The sequence below is a fragment of the Microtus pennsylvanicus genome, chromosome 2 (assembly GCF_037038515.1).
Source record: "Microtus pennsylvanicus isolate mMicPen1 chromosome 2, mMicPen1.hap1, whole genome shotgun sequence".
NCBI classification, from domain to species: Eukaryota; Metazoa; Chordata; class Mammalia; order Rodentia; family Cricetidae; genus Microtus; species Microtus pennsylvanicus.
The window spans coordinates 9,526,864-9,540,356 of NC_134580.1; the positions used below are offsets into that span (position 1 = coordinate 9,526,864).

Here is a 13,493-nt window from a genome sequence, read left to right on the forward strand (position 1 = left end):
GGCAAAAGGGCGAGACGACCGCGAAGCATTGTGGGACACCGCGGGGCTGACTCCGGCTCCCTGCCCCAGCTTCCTCTCGCACGGCGCGCGGCCACGTTTCAGTTCTGAGTCGTTCTGGGCGTCCCCAGATGCCGCTGACGTAATCACCTGCACTCCGTGTCCGGCATCTCAGAGGATGACAAGGAAATTAAGCGAAGAACCGTGACACACTTCCGGTTGGGTCTTCGCTTTACGGCTCGACGTTTTTCCGCTAAGAAGGAAGTGGTGGAGCCGTTTACGACCGCACTGGTCGCGCTTTACGGCGCCGGCCCCTGCGCGCGCCACTGGCCTCCTGTCTTGGTTCCTCCGAGTCCCGAGGATCTCGGAGTCTCTTCCCGTGCCATCTGTCGCCATCCGGGCCCACGGAGCCCATTGCAGGTGAGCGCCTTGTTTCGTAGAGCCCCGCGGACCTCGCGGGCCAGCCTGGCCTAGGCCAGGCTCTGGGGGGGCCTCCCGGAAGAGCCTGCCTTTACGACCTCGCCTGCCGTCGCTGCCCCTCCGCTGGGCGGGGCGGGAACCGGTCTGGGGTGGTCCCGGGCGCGACCCCGTTAGTGTAGGACAGCGGACGCGGTGTGGGCTCCCTCAGCCGGTGATCGGCTCAGAGCCGTGGAGACTTAAACGATTTTTTTTTTCTGCTCCGACATGGACGACTGAGAGGAGTAGGCTCACAACCCGGTCTGAAACGGAACCTGGAATTAGCTCATGGCTCCGTCTGTAATGTCCGCGGTGATCCGCACCGTGCTGTGGCCAATACAGCTGTTGCCTCGTTCTAGTTTTCCCGTTCCAATTACTTTGTGGTTCACATGTGCAGAAGCCAGAGGACTCCAAGCCCCTGCCCGTCCAGGGAGACTATGCATGTCAAGCCTTGAACTTGTGACAACTAAAACTTCCAGTTGCTTTTGAGACAGTATTGTGGGTATGGCTTAGAGCATCCGACTGTCAGGCTGTCACCTGACGACTGCATAGCCTAAAGAGGGCCGGGCTGAGGCAGACAGCCCTGGAAACTGTTTAGAGATGACGGGAAGATGGACTACTTAAGTAAGAGCCATCTGTGTTTCTTCAAGTGGCGGTATGAGGGAGCACAAAACCGACACATGCTGGGGGCTCTTATTTCATGTGAACAGTTAGAAAGCCGCCCCCCTTCCCCATGTCCTCTTCCTACAGCTTAGCATAAGTTCACATATGGGAATGACACCCCCAAATTTATTCCTTGTTGCTGTCACCTAAATATCTTGAGCTTCCCTGAAGCAGAGCAAGGGGAAGAGATAACTAACCTCTCTGGACATTGTTAGACAGTTCTTTTTCTTTCCTCTCCCAAAGACAGGGTTTCTCTGTGTAGCCCTGGCTGTCCTGGAACTCACTCTGTAGACTAGGCTGGCCTGGAACTCACAGAGGTCCGCCTGCCTCTGCCTCCCGAGTGCTAGGGTTAAAGGTGTGCACCACCACTGCCTGGCTATGTCAGACAGTTCTTGTGGGTGATCCATGTATGGTTTTTTTTGGTTTGGTTTGGTTTTTGGTGGGAAGTGTCCAGAAAACCCCTGAATTATATAGCTATTGGTTTTTACTTTTCTAAAATGACCTGTTGCATTCTACAGACTGAGATTCCAAAGCTACACTGCCTGGGTTCCAATTTTGAATCATCCAGCATTACAGCATTTATTTCACTGTACCTTTCTATCTTTACCCAAAAAGTGGGGACAGAGCTGGCTTGGCCCCACGGGGTGGTCAGAAGGGTTTAATGAGCTTGCGTGCTGTAAGAAGCGAGAATGGTGCCCTGGTACTCGTGTTTGCAATTGACCCTTGGCAAATTTTGCATTCATCCCACCGGCCCTTGCCCTGCTGGTTTTGCTCTGAAGTTATGGTGAACTCCATCACCTAGCACTGCTCCTGACTGTCTGCACACATGGTACAGGGTTTGTGCTGGTGGAAAATGGGAAGAAACAGAAAGGAAAGTCAGATTCCGGGGTCTACTCAAGGGGCTCGAGATTCAGTGGTTTTAGTCCTTTGTTTTTGTTTTTTTTTTTTTTAAATTTTGTTGCTGTGTGTGTGAGAGAGAGAGAGAGTGAGTGTGTGTGTGTGTGTGTGTGTGCGCGCGCGCGCGCGCGCGCGCGCGCGCGCAGGCACATGCATACCTTAGCATTCAGAGGAGCACATTTGGGAGGAGTCAGCTCTCTCCTTCCTCTTTGGCTCCACCTTTACCTTCTCTGCTGGTCAGTGTATTCGTGTGTCTGACTAGTAACTGTGTGGCATGGTCACTAATACAATGGCAATGGTCCTATGATACAGACTGTCCTTTACTTTAGAGCCTGGGCTTAAGAGAAGTTGGGTGCTTCGGTGAAGGTGTTTGAGGGAACTTTTACCATATGTCAATAATCTAAGACACCTTTATCTTATGTTATACTGAGAAAAAAGATGCGACATCCCATCAAGTATAAGGCTCAGCGTCGTTTCAATGATGTTCGCCACAAAAGAGCATGTCCAGGAATTAATGCGACATAAAATGTCGCTGGTGTCGGGAATGTTCTGAGTTTTAAGTATTCTTAGGTCAGTTTACAAGAAAACCCTGTCCCTGCTGCTCCAGAGCCCAGGACTCTGCTTCATGTGTACCTCTGTGACGCAGCTCCAGTGGGAGGTAGGATGTTTGGGACTTGGTGGCCTTTCTTCGTAAAGCTGCTCACGGTGCTTGTTTTTTAAGGTTTTAGAAGATGGCGAAATTCATGACTCCTGTGATCCAGGACAACCCCTCAGGCTGGGGTCCCTGTGCCGTTCCTGAGCAGTTTCGGGATATGCCCTATCAGCCCTTCAGCAAAGGAGATCGGCTGGGGAAGGTATTGGGTCCCCTCAGCTGGGGCAGCTGCTCCAGAGCTCCCATTTCCTTTTTACTCTCTTTGTGGCTGTGCTTCCTTCGGGGCCACTGGCTAAGGAAGGCCTCGACTCCAGAGTGAGTCTGAGGCAGTGCTGGTGCCTTTTTCCCTCAGTCTCCCTTACTAAATGGGGTCTGTGGCTCAGCAGAAGCCTGCTCACCTGACCTGTTCTCTTCCTTTGCTTTATTGCACAGGTTGCCGACTGGACAGGGGCCACATACCAGGACAAGAGGTACACAAGTAAGTGTTCCTCAATGGGCTACCCACATCTAGGCCTTGGGAAGATTGTTGCTTTGTTCAGTAAGCTGCACACGAAAGCTTTTTAGAAAGGCACAGAAATGCTAATGGTGATGGTAGTTATTGGGGATATATTCTGGAGTGTGTGCATTAACCATGGTTTTGGGAATAGTCCCTGAAAGTAAATTGTTAAAATTATTGTGGGGTGACAAACCAGACTCCTCTAAAAATATGTTAAGTGTGCTGCCATTTGCATTCTATTGCTTGGGACTTCCTGAAGCTATCATTCAGTGGACTCTAGGTTTTGGGCCCTGGTTTTAAGGTTTTGGTAAAGGAACGAGCTTTTCATGGGGCCAGTTAGATGGTTGGGAGTGGCAGCCTGGAATACTAAGTTAAGGTGGATGAGGTCAGAAAGAAAATATATCATGGTCGATGGCAGTGTCCATGGCTCTGGGTGATGGAAATGGTGCAGCTCAGAGTCTTACATGACCAGGCAGAGGTGAACTGGGTCAGCTTGAGATCTTGGGCTCTCTTGGTAAGTTCTTTAGACTCAAGCTCTTAAAACTTAAATGTGTGTATGAATCACCTGGGATCGTGTTTAAATACAGGTTCTCATCTGTCAGGTCTGGGCAGGGCCCGTGAGTCTGCACACCTCACAAGCGCCTGACCAGTGCTACAGGTCCCAAAACCACACTTCTGAGAGCAGGCTCAGGACTGTCATGCACATGAGCGGTCTGTAGGGAGCACTAAGCACACGCTGTCACCTTTACCTGCAGACAAGTACTCCTCTCAGTTTGGTGGGGGGAGTCAGTATGCATATTTCCATGAGGAGGACGAGACAAGCTTCCAGCTGGTGGACACGGCACGCACACAGAAGACTGCCTACCAACGGAACCGGATGCGATTCGCACAGGTAGGCCACAGGCCTGAGCACCTTGGATCTCCTGCTGTGAGAATTTCTGCTGCTCAGCAACCTTATCTTGGGAATACCAATGAGACAGGAAAGGCTTGCAGGCCTCTGGCCAAGCCCAAGTGGCAGTATAGTGACCAATTGTATCAGGATGAGTTGTCCAAGGATATGTTGAACGGATTTAGATTTCTGCTTACAGTGGGTCAGACATCACACAGCCATGCTGGGAACCTATTTCCTTGCTTAATTGCAGCATGCAGGCTTTGTTAATTAGATGGTTTGGTTGGGTGCTACATAAAGATGCGAACTTAGCAACTGTAGGAAAACAAGTAAACCCACATTGCTGGAAATGAGTTCAAGCTAATGCAAATACTGTAGATGTTATAGAGACGTGAAACATGGGACTTCACACACCAAACTTGCTCTCAAGATATTAATAAGCTATGACTCTAAGAGGTTAATATGGGTCTCTTCCTGCTCCCCAGCGGAACCTCCGCAGAGACAAAGACCGCCGGAACATGGTACAGTTCAATCTACAGACACTGCCCAAGAGTGCCAAGCAGAAAGAGAGGTGAGCATCCCTTCCTACCAGGATAAAGATGTGTTCCCAAATGGGTTGTATTCAAAAATCACAGAGCCTGGGCAGGGATTGGCTGTCTTTCACTATTGGAAAAGAAACCAAAACCTCTTAGCCTGTTGCTGTTCAAGACTGGGTCATGGCAGGCAGGCGGGAGGTGACTGAGGTAGACATTTATGCTAAAACAAACAACAGATAGAATTGAAGTGACTCTGGCCTCTGTAGGTTCTGGGTGCCTAGTTCCAGGCAGCACCGTGTACACGTACGGTGTCCTGTGGGTTCTTGGGGATGAGCACAGCAGTCACCACACCCTAGCCAGGGTTGCCGATAACTGGGCTAAATGCGCCCCTACAGTTGCTGGGGGAGGGGGTGTAGTGTGCCCCTGCTCTCATCCCCAGTGTGCACCAACACGGTCTCTTCGTCTCTAAGCCACCATTTTCAATCCTGGTAGCAGCCAGGAAGGACACAGCGATTCAGCCAGAAGAAGCTGTTGAAAGCATGGCATTCTGTCTGTCTTTTCAGAGAACGAATTCGCTTGCAGAAAAAATTCCAGAAGCAATTTGGAGTGCGGCAGAAGTGGGACCAGAAGTCACAGGTAGTGTGCCAGAATTCTGTTGGGACTTGGGTGGGTTTCTTTTTCTTCTTATCCTTAGAAACAAAAGTCATGCGGTGTAGTTGTGAGGTCCCTAGTGTACTCAGTTTCTCCTGGCAGCTTTAGACCTGCATCACTCTTACAAAGAGTCTTTGTGCCCTTAGGCATGTCCCGTCCTCCCCAGTCCCCGCCAGCACGCTTTTTGCTCTCTTTTCTCTGATCTGTGTATTTCATGTAAATGGAATCAAAATCTGTGCCTTTTATTTAGTGTGGCATTTTTAACATCTGTCCCCTGTTGTACGGTCTTTTCGTTTTTCCTTTGCATCTGTTTAGGATTCCAGGCACCCTCAAAGAGACCAAGATTTGTGGATGTTGACTTCCTCTTGCATAAAATGTTGTAGCAATGCATATATCTTATGTGCATCCCCTCGTGGACTTTAACTCACCTCTGAGTTATTTGTACCAGTTGAAATCTTTTGACCTCAAGTGATGCTCCTGCCTCAACTGCCCAGTAGTTGGGACTTTAAGCATGCTGAGCATGTTTGAAATGTTTTCAGTTCACACGTGACTCTGGGATATAGAACCCATGGGTATAAAACCTGCAGATATGGAGAACTGACTGTATCTATTCCTTATTGCCACATAGCATTTCTTTGTGTGGATTGCCACATTTCTGTCAGCCACTCGCTGTTCCACTTTGGCACCATTAGGAATAACATTACCACCTTTGTAGGAGCTGAGGAGACATGAGCAACAGTGGAGGCCGGGCTAGGAGTATAGCCCAGCAGTGAAGTGGCTGCCTTGCATTCACAAAAATTTGGGTTCAGTCCCCAGTGTTGCAACGGGAGAAATGATGTTAAAATTATGGAAGTTATTACTTTGGTGGATTTGGTACTTGTATCTGAAATAATGTAGTTGATACCCTGAGAGGGCCATGTTGAGTCCTGATCCCTTCAGTGAGCTTCCACACTCACAGATACCGTCTTTAAAAAAAAAACAGCTAGGACTACACACACCTTTAATCCCAGCACTCAGGAGGCAGAGGCAAGCAAATCTCTGAATTCGAGGCCAGCCTGGTCTACAGAGTGAGTTCCAGGACAGCCAAGACTACACAGAGAAACCCTGCCTCTCAAAACAACAACAACAACCAAAAAAAAAACCCCAGCCAGGACCATAATGATTAAATAAAAGCCCTTCCACCGGGCAGTGGTAGTGCACACCTTTAATTCCAGCACTCTCAGGAGGCAGAGGCAGGTGGATCTCTATGAGTTCAAGGCCAGCCTGATCTACAGAGCTAGTTCCAGGACAGCCAGAGCTGTTACAGAGAGAAACCCTGCCTCAGTCGATCATTGCTCTTCCTTTGTTGACCTCTCTTGCTTCCTGTGTTGGGTATGAATGTCTTTCCCTTTGTTTTCTCTCCAGAAACCCCGAGACTCTTCAGTTGAAGTTCGCAGTGACTGGGAGGTGAAAGAGGAGATGGACTTCCCTCAGCTGATGAAGATGCGCTACTTGGAAGTGTCCGAGCCTCAAGACATGTGAGTAGCTTCTTCACTGTCGCCCCCCCACACTCACGCATATGGACCAGCTGGAATTGATGTCTCCTTAAGCCCTAGCCACTCCAGAGCAGATCTACATAAGACTAGTGGGTGTGTTCTTGAAAAATCAAGGCCCACAAAAACACGCATGAGGTTTATTAAAAGTCCCAGTTTCTCTTGACTCTTGGTATCTGCACAGGCTAGTCTCTAAGCTCTTTGGGCAGAAGAAGCATGACAGATATCCAGGAGACTCCATTTTGTGCAGGGGCATGGAGCTAAGGCGGTGGGGAGCCAGAGCTTCAGGCAGGAGGTCCACCCGCCAAGGTGCCTTTCTAACAGGCACCTTCCCAGAGGAGGGTAGCTAGGAAAGGTGTGTTTCCCTGTGGGAGCTAGGAGGACGGGAAGCAGCTGCCATTGACAATCTGCCTCCTTTCCAAGAGTACTTCCATCTCTTTCATACATGGTAGACTTCTGGGTGACGTTTCTTTCTAAGACAGGGCACTCATGAGTAACTGAGTCTTAACACAAACTTGCCATCCTCCTGCCTCTGCCTCCCTAATGCTGAGATTACAGGTGTGCACGACTGTGCCCTGCAGATAGGATTTCCGATTCTACAACATAAAAGAGGAATGGGGAAGATCTCCAATTTTCCCTCTTCCCTCAGAGAGTGCTGTGGCGCACTGGAGTACTATGACAAAGCCTTTGACCGCATCACCACGCGGAGTGAGAAGCCTCTGCGGAGCATCAAGCGCATCTTCCACACCGTCACCACCACAGACGACCCTGTCATCCGGAAGGTGTGCACCCTCTACCCACTTTTAGGAATGTTGCTGAGACCCCAGAAAGAACAGTCTGTGAGATAAGCAGGTGTCTCTCGGCAGTCACAGAACATGATTCAGGACAACCCCGTGGATACCAAAACTCATGGCTGCTTCAAAATGAGTGATGTGACGTAGCAGTCTTCCTTCTCAAACCCCTAAGACACTGGCTACTATTGTATAAGCAGGTGTCACACCGTTGTTCGGGAACCTGACAGAGAGAGGTGCACATATTGATAGGCACAATCCCCATCCCCACCCCAAACGTGGTGGGTTAACTGGTGAAGACCTTACAAATATAACTGGCTGTATGTTCACAGTCCGGCCCTTAGACAAGGTCATTCTGGAGCTGACTCAGAATTTGGTGGGAGGGGAGGCTTGTTGCTGGGTAGACTTAACTGTTGAGCAGAGGCATGCTCTGACCCCAGCTCTACCAGGTACTCTTTATTACACTGGAGCCTTAGCTTTCTCACCTGGAAGCTGGTAGTGAGCAGAGCATGGTGTGTGCTCCCACCGCGGCCCACCACAGTGCCTGAGCAGCCATGCCAGCCAGTTTGCTGCAGCCTTCTTGGGTGACTAGGGAGTCTTTTCCCTTCCTTGTGACCTCAGCGTCCTCACTTCACTCTACTTCACTCTCTGTCTCTCTCCCTCCTTGCAGCTGGCAAAAACGCAGGGCAATGTGTTTGCCACTGACGCCATCCTGGCCACGCTGATGAGCTGCACCCGCTCTGTGTACTCCTGGGACATTGTTGTGCAGAGAGTTGGGTCTAAACTCTTCTTTGACAAGAGGGACAACTCTGATTTCGGTAAGCAGCCTGTCTGGAGAGCAGCTCAGGGGCATGGGTATTATTGGTCCCTTATAATTGCTTAGTCCTGAGGATGGGTCATGTGTCAGTCCTTCCCATGCTCCTGGAGTCCAGGAAAGAGACCACTTCAGCTCAGTGCTCCGTGGGCTTCGACTGTCTGAGTCCTCACATGGCCGCTGTGGCTGTTCACTTGCATAGAACTTTCCTGGCTTTTTTTTTTTTTTTTTTTGCTTCTGCATTTATATGCTATAAAGAAAGTATGTAAGCATATATTTATGACATACACACACATATATATACACACACACCATTAATGAATCACTCTCAAACTGACAATATGAAAACAAAACCATCTGATTCTGTTTGAGTCTTGAGCCTCGTTTGTTAAAATGCCAACAGACACATCTCTTGAGGAATCCAGAAGGAATGAGAAGGAATGGCTTTCTTACTACTGTGACTGGTGGTATTAGGTTGGATGGAAGGTTATTCAAGAGCCACCCTCCCTTCCCGCACATGCCACACATACACTGGGGAGGGAGAGACCCCTATCAGCAGAACACAGTTCTTTGCAGATGGGCTCCTGTGATCCAGGTCTCTACATCTCCCCATACTCTTTGCACACTGCCAGTAACTCTTAGCTGCGTGAACAGGTGACCATCCATGCTTGGGATTTTACAGACCTCCTGACTGTGAGTGAGACAGCCAATGAACCCCCTCAAGATGAAGGCAATTCCTTCAACTCACCCCGCAACCTGGCCATGGAGGCCACCTACATCAACCACAACTTCTCCCAGCAATGCCTGAGAATGGTGAGCACACAGAAGCCAGTGGCACCAGCTTGCTAGTTTAGGTGGTTTAGGAGGCTGCTACTGAGCCTCTACTTTGCAGTAGACTGGTGTGAGGCTGGCCAGGCATGGCCTCTCCTGGTAGCAGAGCACCCAAACCACTAACAGGTCTATGTGCTTATGCATATTTTCTCCCTATAAAGTTACAATATTAATAATGCTTGTCTCACACAGGTGAGCTGTGGAAATGCCTTTGGCTAAAATGCCATTTTTTGCCTTGAGAGTGTGATATTGAACCAGTGTCCACCTTTTACTGTGATGGAGGAGGAAGTAGGAAGGGCATTACCGTCCTGTTAGCCACCTGCCTGTGATGAAGGAGGGGGCGGGGAAGCGCACTCAGTGGGATGTGCTGGGCTTAGTCCTTAGTAAAAGTGAGCCCGGACTCTCAAGGACATAAAGCAGTGCTGGGTCTGCTGACTTGAAATCAACATGTCTCCTGAAAGCTTTGTCACTTCTGCAGGGGAGAGAAAGATACAATTTCCCCAACCCAAACCCATTTGTGGAGGACGACATGGATAAGAATGAGATCGCCTCCGTTGCTTACCGGTATGTCAGCTCTGATGGGGGTATGGCCCATTGGAGCACAGACCTGGCCTGTGCTATCTGGGGTGGTCCGTCCAAAGCAGCAGATCTTAAAAGAGAACGAATCTTGGTTTTTTTGTAGTTACCGCAGGTGGAAACTTGGAGAGGACATCGACCTTATCGTCCGCTGTGAACATGATGGCGTCATGACTGGAGCCAATGGGGAAGTGTCCTTCATCAACATCAAGACGCTCAATGAGTGGGACTCCAGGGTGAGGCACATCACAGCTGTTCCCTGTCTGTAGTGGGGTTGGCTGGAGTAAGCTGACCATCCTTTTAAGTGTTCACAGAGCTATTGGAGGGGTGGGGGGCACAGGGATATCTTGAGTTTCTTCATCCCCATTAAGTCCCTGCCAACAGAGAGAACAGTCTAAGAAGGTTTCTGCTTCTCACACCTTCTGTCTTCGGGTACTTTTGTCTGTTCATTCTGGCCACCCATCGGCTCCTGCTCTCTATGCATCTTGACCTTGTCTTGGGAAACCCAGTCACTCTCTCTCTGACCTCTCTCTATACTCAGCCTCACTGCCATCCTGTGATCCCTTTGTCCAACTCTGTCGCTGCTTACCTCAAAAGATGGCAGTTCTCAACCTGTGCCTCATGACACCTGGGGGGGGGTGTCATATATCAGGTATCTGCATAACAATTCGTGATAGTAGTGAAGTAGTAATTTTGTGGTTGGGGTCATCACAGCATGAGGAACTGTATTTAAGGGTCACAGCGTTAGGAAGGTTGAGAACCTCTGCTCTAAGAGCTGGAGCTGGACAAAACGTTAGTGCACATACTCTTTCCTCTCTGCATTGTCCACCAGGACAGTCAGGTCGGGCGTCATTCTTTCTCCCTGCCTTTATGTGTGGCCCTCTGTTGAGTGAAGGGCAGGGCTGTTGCGTCTGTACAGGAGAATACCGGTAAGGACAACTCTGGGGTTGAGCTAGCCTGTGATGATTAGCTGCCATCAAAATGTGACTCTGAGAGCCATTCTCTTCTGGGGCCAGTGGCCTTCTCCTAGACTTCTACTGTGGCATCTGTCTTTCCTCGTGTTTGTACTGTTCTGAAACATCCCTGCCCCGCTCACAAGTGACACTGACCCCAGTAGAGCCTTAGGGTAAATCCCCCATGTCCAAACACATGGGAAGAACCTCACCTACAACTGGAGTTTGTGGGCAGACATCCAGCAGGTTGTAGATTCATTCTCTGTTCAGGGGTCATTGGTGGCAGTGACGTCCCTAGAACTGAGTGTTCCAGAAGAATGTCTGCCTGAACTCACTCTGGGTGTTCAGAAGTCAGGTCCTTGTCAGCGCTCAGATACTCCTTCCCCCAGAGTCCATTATCTTACCCCATTCGGGAATCTGCTAAGGCACTCTTTGTTCCCCAGGGCTCTTCAGTGTCATTGAGCTCTCTCGGGGCTATAGCAATGTTTCCAAGTTTTTGTTTGTTTTTTTTAAATATTTATCTATTTATTATGTATAGTGTTATGCCTGCATGTATACCTGCAAGCCTGAAGAGGGCGCCAGATCTCATTACAGAAGGTTGTGAGCCACCATGTGGTTGCTGGTAATAATAGAACTCAGAACATCTACAGCAGGCAGTGCTCTTAATGCTGCGCCATCTCTACAGCTCACGTTTTCAAATTTCAAGGGAAACACAGAATCTGTCAGATACTAATCTTGGAATGGACCAAGAAAGTTTAATGGGAACCTCCCTGCCCTATGACCTTGGACTGCCCCACTCCCCACATCTGGATATCTTCACATATTAAGCATCAGGTGCTGGGCTCCTGCCCTCAGCCCCACCAGAGGCTCTCCCACTTACTTGCCCCTCAGATCCCACCCTCCCTTCTCTGCATGTTCACCGTGACACCGTGTGAAGCCCCTTGTCACTGGTTTACCATGTCTGTCATCACCCTCTGGTTGAGTGGCTACTCACAAAGATTTCTCTCTTGAATGATAGTCAGTCTACTTCTAACTCAGGCTTATTCTTTGCTCCCTAGTGGGTCCCTGTCTTCCAGAGGAGGCCCTGGGGCCTGGTGTAGGGGTGTCCCCTCACCCAATAACCAACTTTCCTTCTGCAGCATTGTAATGGCGTTGACTGGCGGCAGAAGTTGGACTCTCAGCGCGGAGCTGTCATCGCCACTGAGCTGAAGAACAACAGTTACAAGTTGGCCCGCTGGACCTGCTGTGCTCTGCTGGCCGGATCTGAGTACTTGAAGCTCGGGTGAGACTCTTGTGCCAATGCTGGGGCAAAGGCTGCTCACTGGGAAAAGCAGCAGGCCTGGCATTAACATGGTACTGACACTTTACCCCAGGCATTGCCATCTCTGTTCTGCCCAGTGTGAGCATCCATCCTCCTCTCCCACAGGTATGTGTCCCGGTACCATGTAAAAGACTCCTCACGCCATGTCATCCTGGGCACCCAGCAGTTTAAGCCCAATGAGTTTGCCAGCCAGATCAACCTGAGCGTAGAGAACGCCTGGGGCATCCTACGCTGCGTCATTGACATCTGCATGAAGCTGGAGGAGGGCAAGTACCTCATCCTCAAGGACCCCAACAAGCAGGTCATCCGAGTCTACAGCTTGCCTGATGGCACCTTCAGCTCTGAGGAGGACGAAGAGGATGAGGAAGAGGAAGAGGAGGAAGAAGAAGGTGGGCAGAGCAGGCCTTTGAAGCCTGGGTGATCTGAGGGTTGGTGAGGGAACCAAGCTAGTGCCAATTTCACCTTGGCAGTACATTGAGAGTTTCCTGGCACTTCATGTGGGTTGATACTCCCAGTCACCAAAGGAGATTCAGGAGAACATCTGGAGGAGGCCCTGGGCAGCTGTGGAGAGGCAGGCCGTGGGTCAGTTACATGACTGCAAAGCCTCACTGGTGGCTACAGAACATTGCTCGACCCTAGAATGATCAGGAGGGCTCAGCAAAAAGGATGCCTTCAACACTCAGGTTCCTCAGAGGTCCAGTGGGAAGGACACTGCATCACATGGTGGGGCTCACTTCTCTTAACGGTTTTTTCTTTCAGAGGAAGAAACATAAATGAGTCGTCTTGGTGCCCGTGTGTGTTCCACCCAGCTGGGCAGCGTGTCTGTGGTTCCTGCTCTCTGAGGCAGATAGAATAAAGAATAAGTGTTTGGTTTCTTTCCTTCGTCCTCTGCTTCCATTGTTATCTGTAGGTCTTCCTTCTCCCAGCAGCCCCTGGGAGAGGGAGACCAGGACCAGCAGTTTCTGGAGCTTCCTGGCTTCCGTTAGTTTGCATCAGTGCTGGAAGATGAAGGCCTCATTTTGTTTCAGGACCCCATGGCTTACTGTCTCCAAGAGCAGGGTGGGGTGGGGTGGTGGCCCAACCCTTCTTGAAGAAGACAGCTTCAAAGTCTGCTTGGTGGCAATCCTAATGGTTTACAAGGCTGGCTTGGGCTGGAGAAAGAGTCTCAAACCAGCCTGCACAAAGCCATGTGTCACATAAGAACTGCATGACTTCCCCGTGAGTGCTGTTAGGATCGCTTTAGTAATTGCCCCCAAGCTTTCCATGAATGCCTCAGTTCTGCCCCTTCAGAACTGGAATGTGGGTGAAAGCAGAGCTATATAGATAAAGAAACAGGTTTGGGGTTGGGATTGCCTTCCTGGAGATGCAGGCTACATCAACATGATTGAACCTCAAGAATCTAGCAGAGGATGTTGGGCTTTATCATTCTGGGCATTTC

The 13,493-nt window shown here is 50.0% G+C and overlaps 1 protein-coding gene across 1 annotated transcript; it reads left to right on the top strand.

The window, feature by feature from the left end:
* The first annotated feature begins 56 nt into the window (after positions 1–56).
* Eif3d (eukaryotic translation initiation factor 3 subunit D) lies at positions 57–12,934 on the top strand. Its single transcript, XM_075959990.1, has 15 exons — positions 57–417; positions 2,735–2,867; positions 3,098–3,143; positions 3,917–4,053; positions 4,536–4,621; positions 5,150–5,222; positions 6,642–6,754; positions 7,419–7,551; positions 8,231–8,378; positions 9,057–9,187; positions 9,684–9,769; positions 9,888–10,017; positions 11,874–12,016; positions 12,161–12,444; positions 12,815–12,934. The coding sequence occupies exons 2-15, from the start codon at positions 2,745–2,747 to the stop codon at positions 12,826–12,828; spliced, it is 1,647 nt and encodes a 548-aa protein (XP_075816105.1). The 5' UTR covers positions 57–417; positions 2,735–2,744; the 3' UTR covers positions 12,829–12,934.
* Positions 12,935–13,493: the final 559 nt, after the last annotated feature.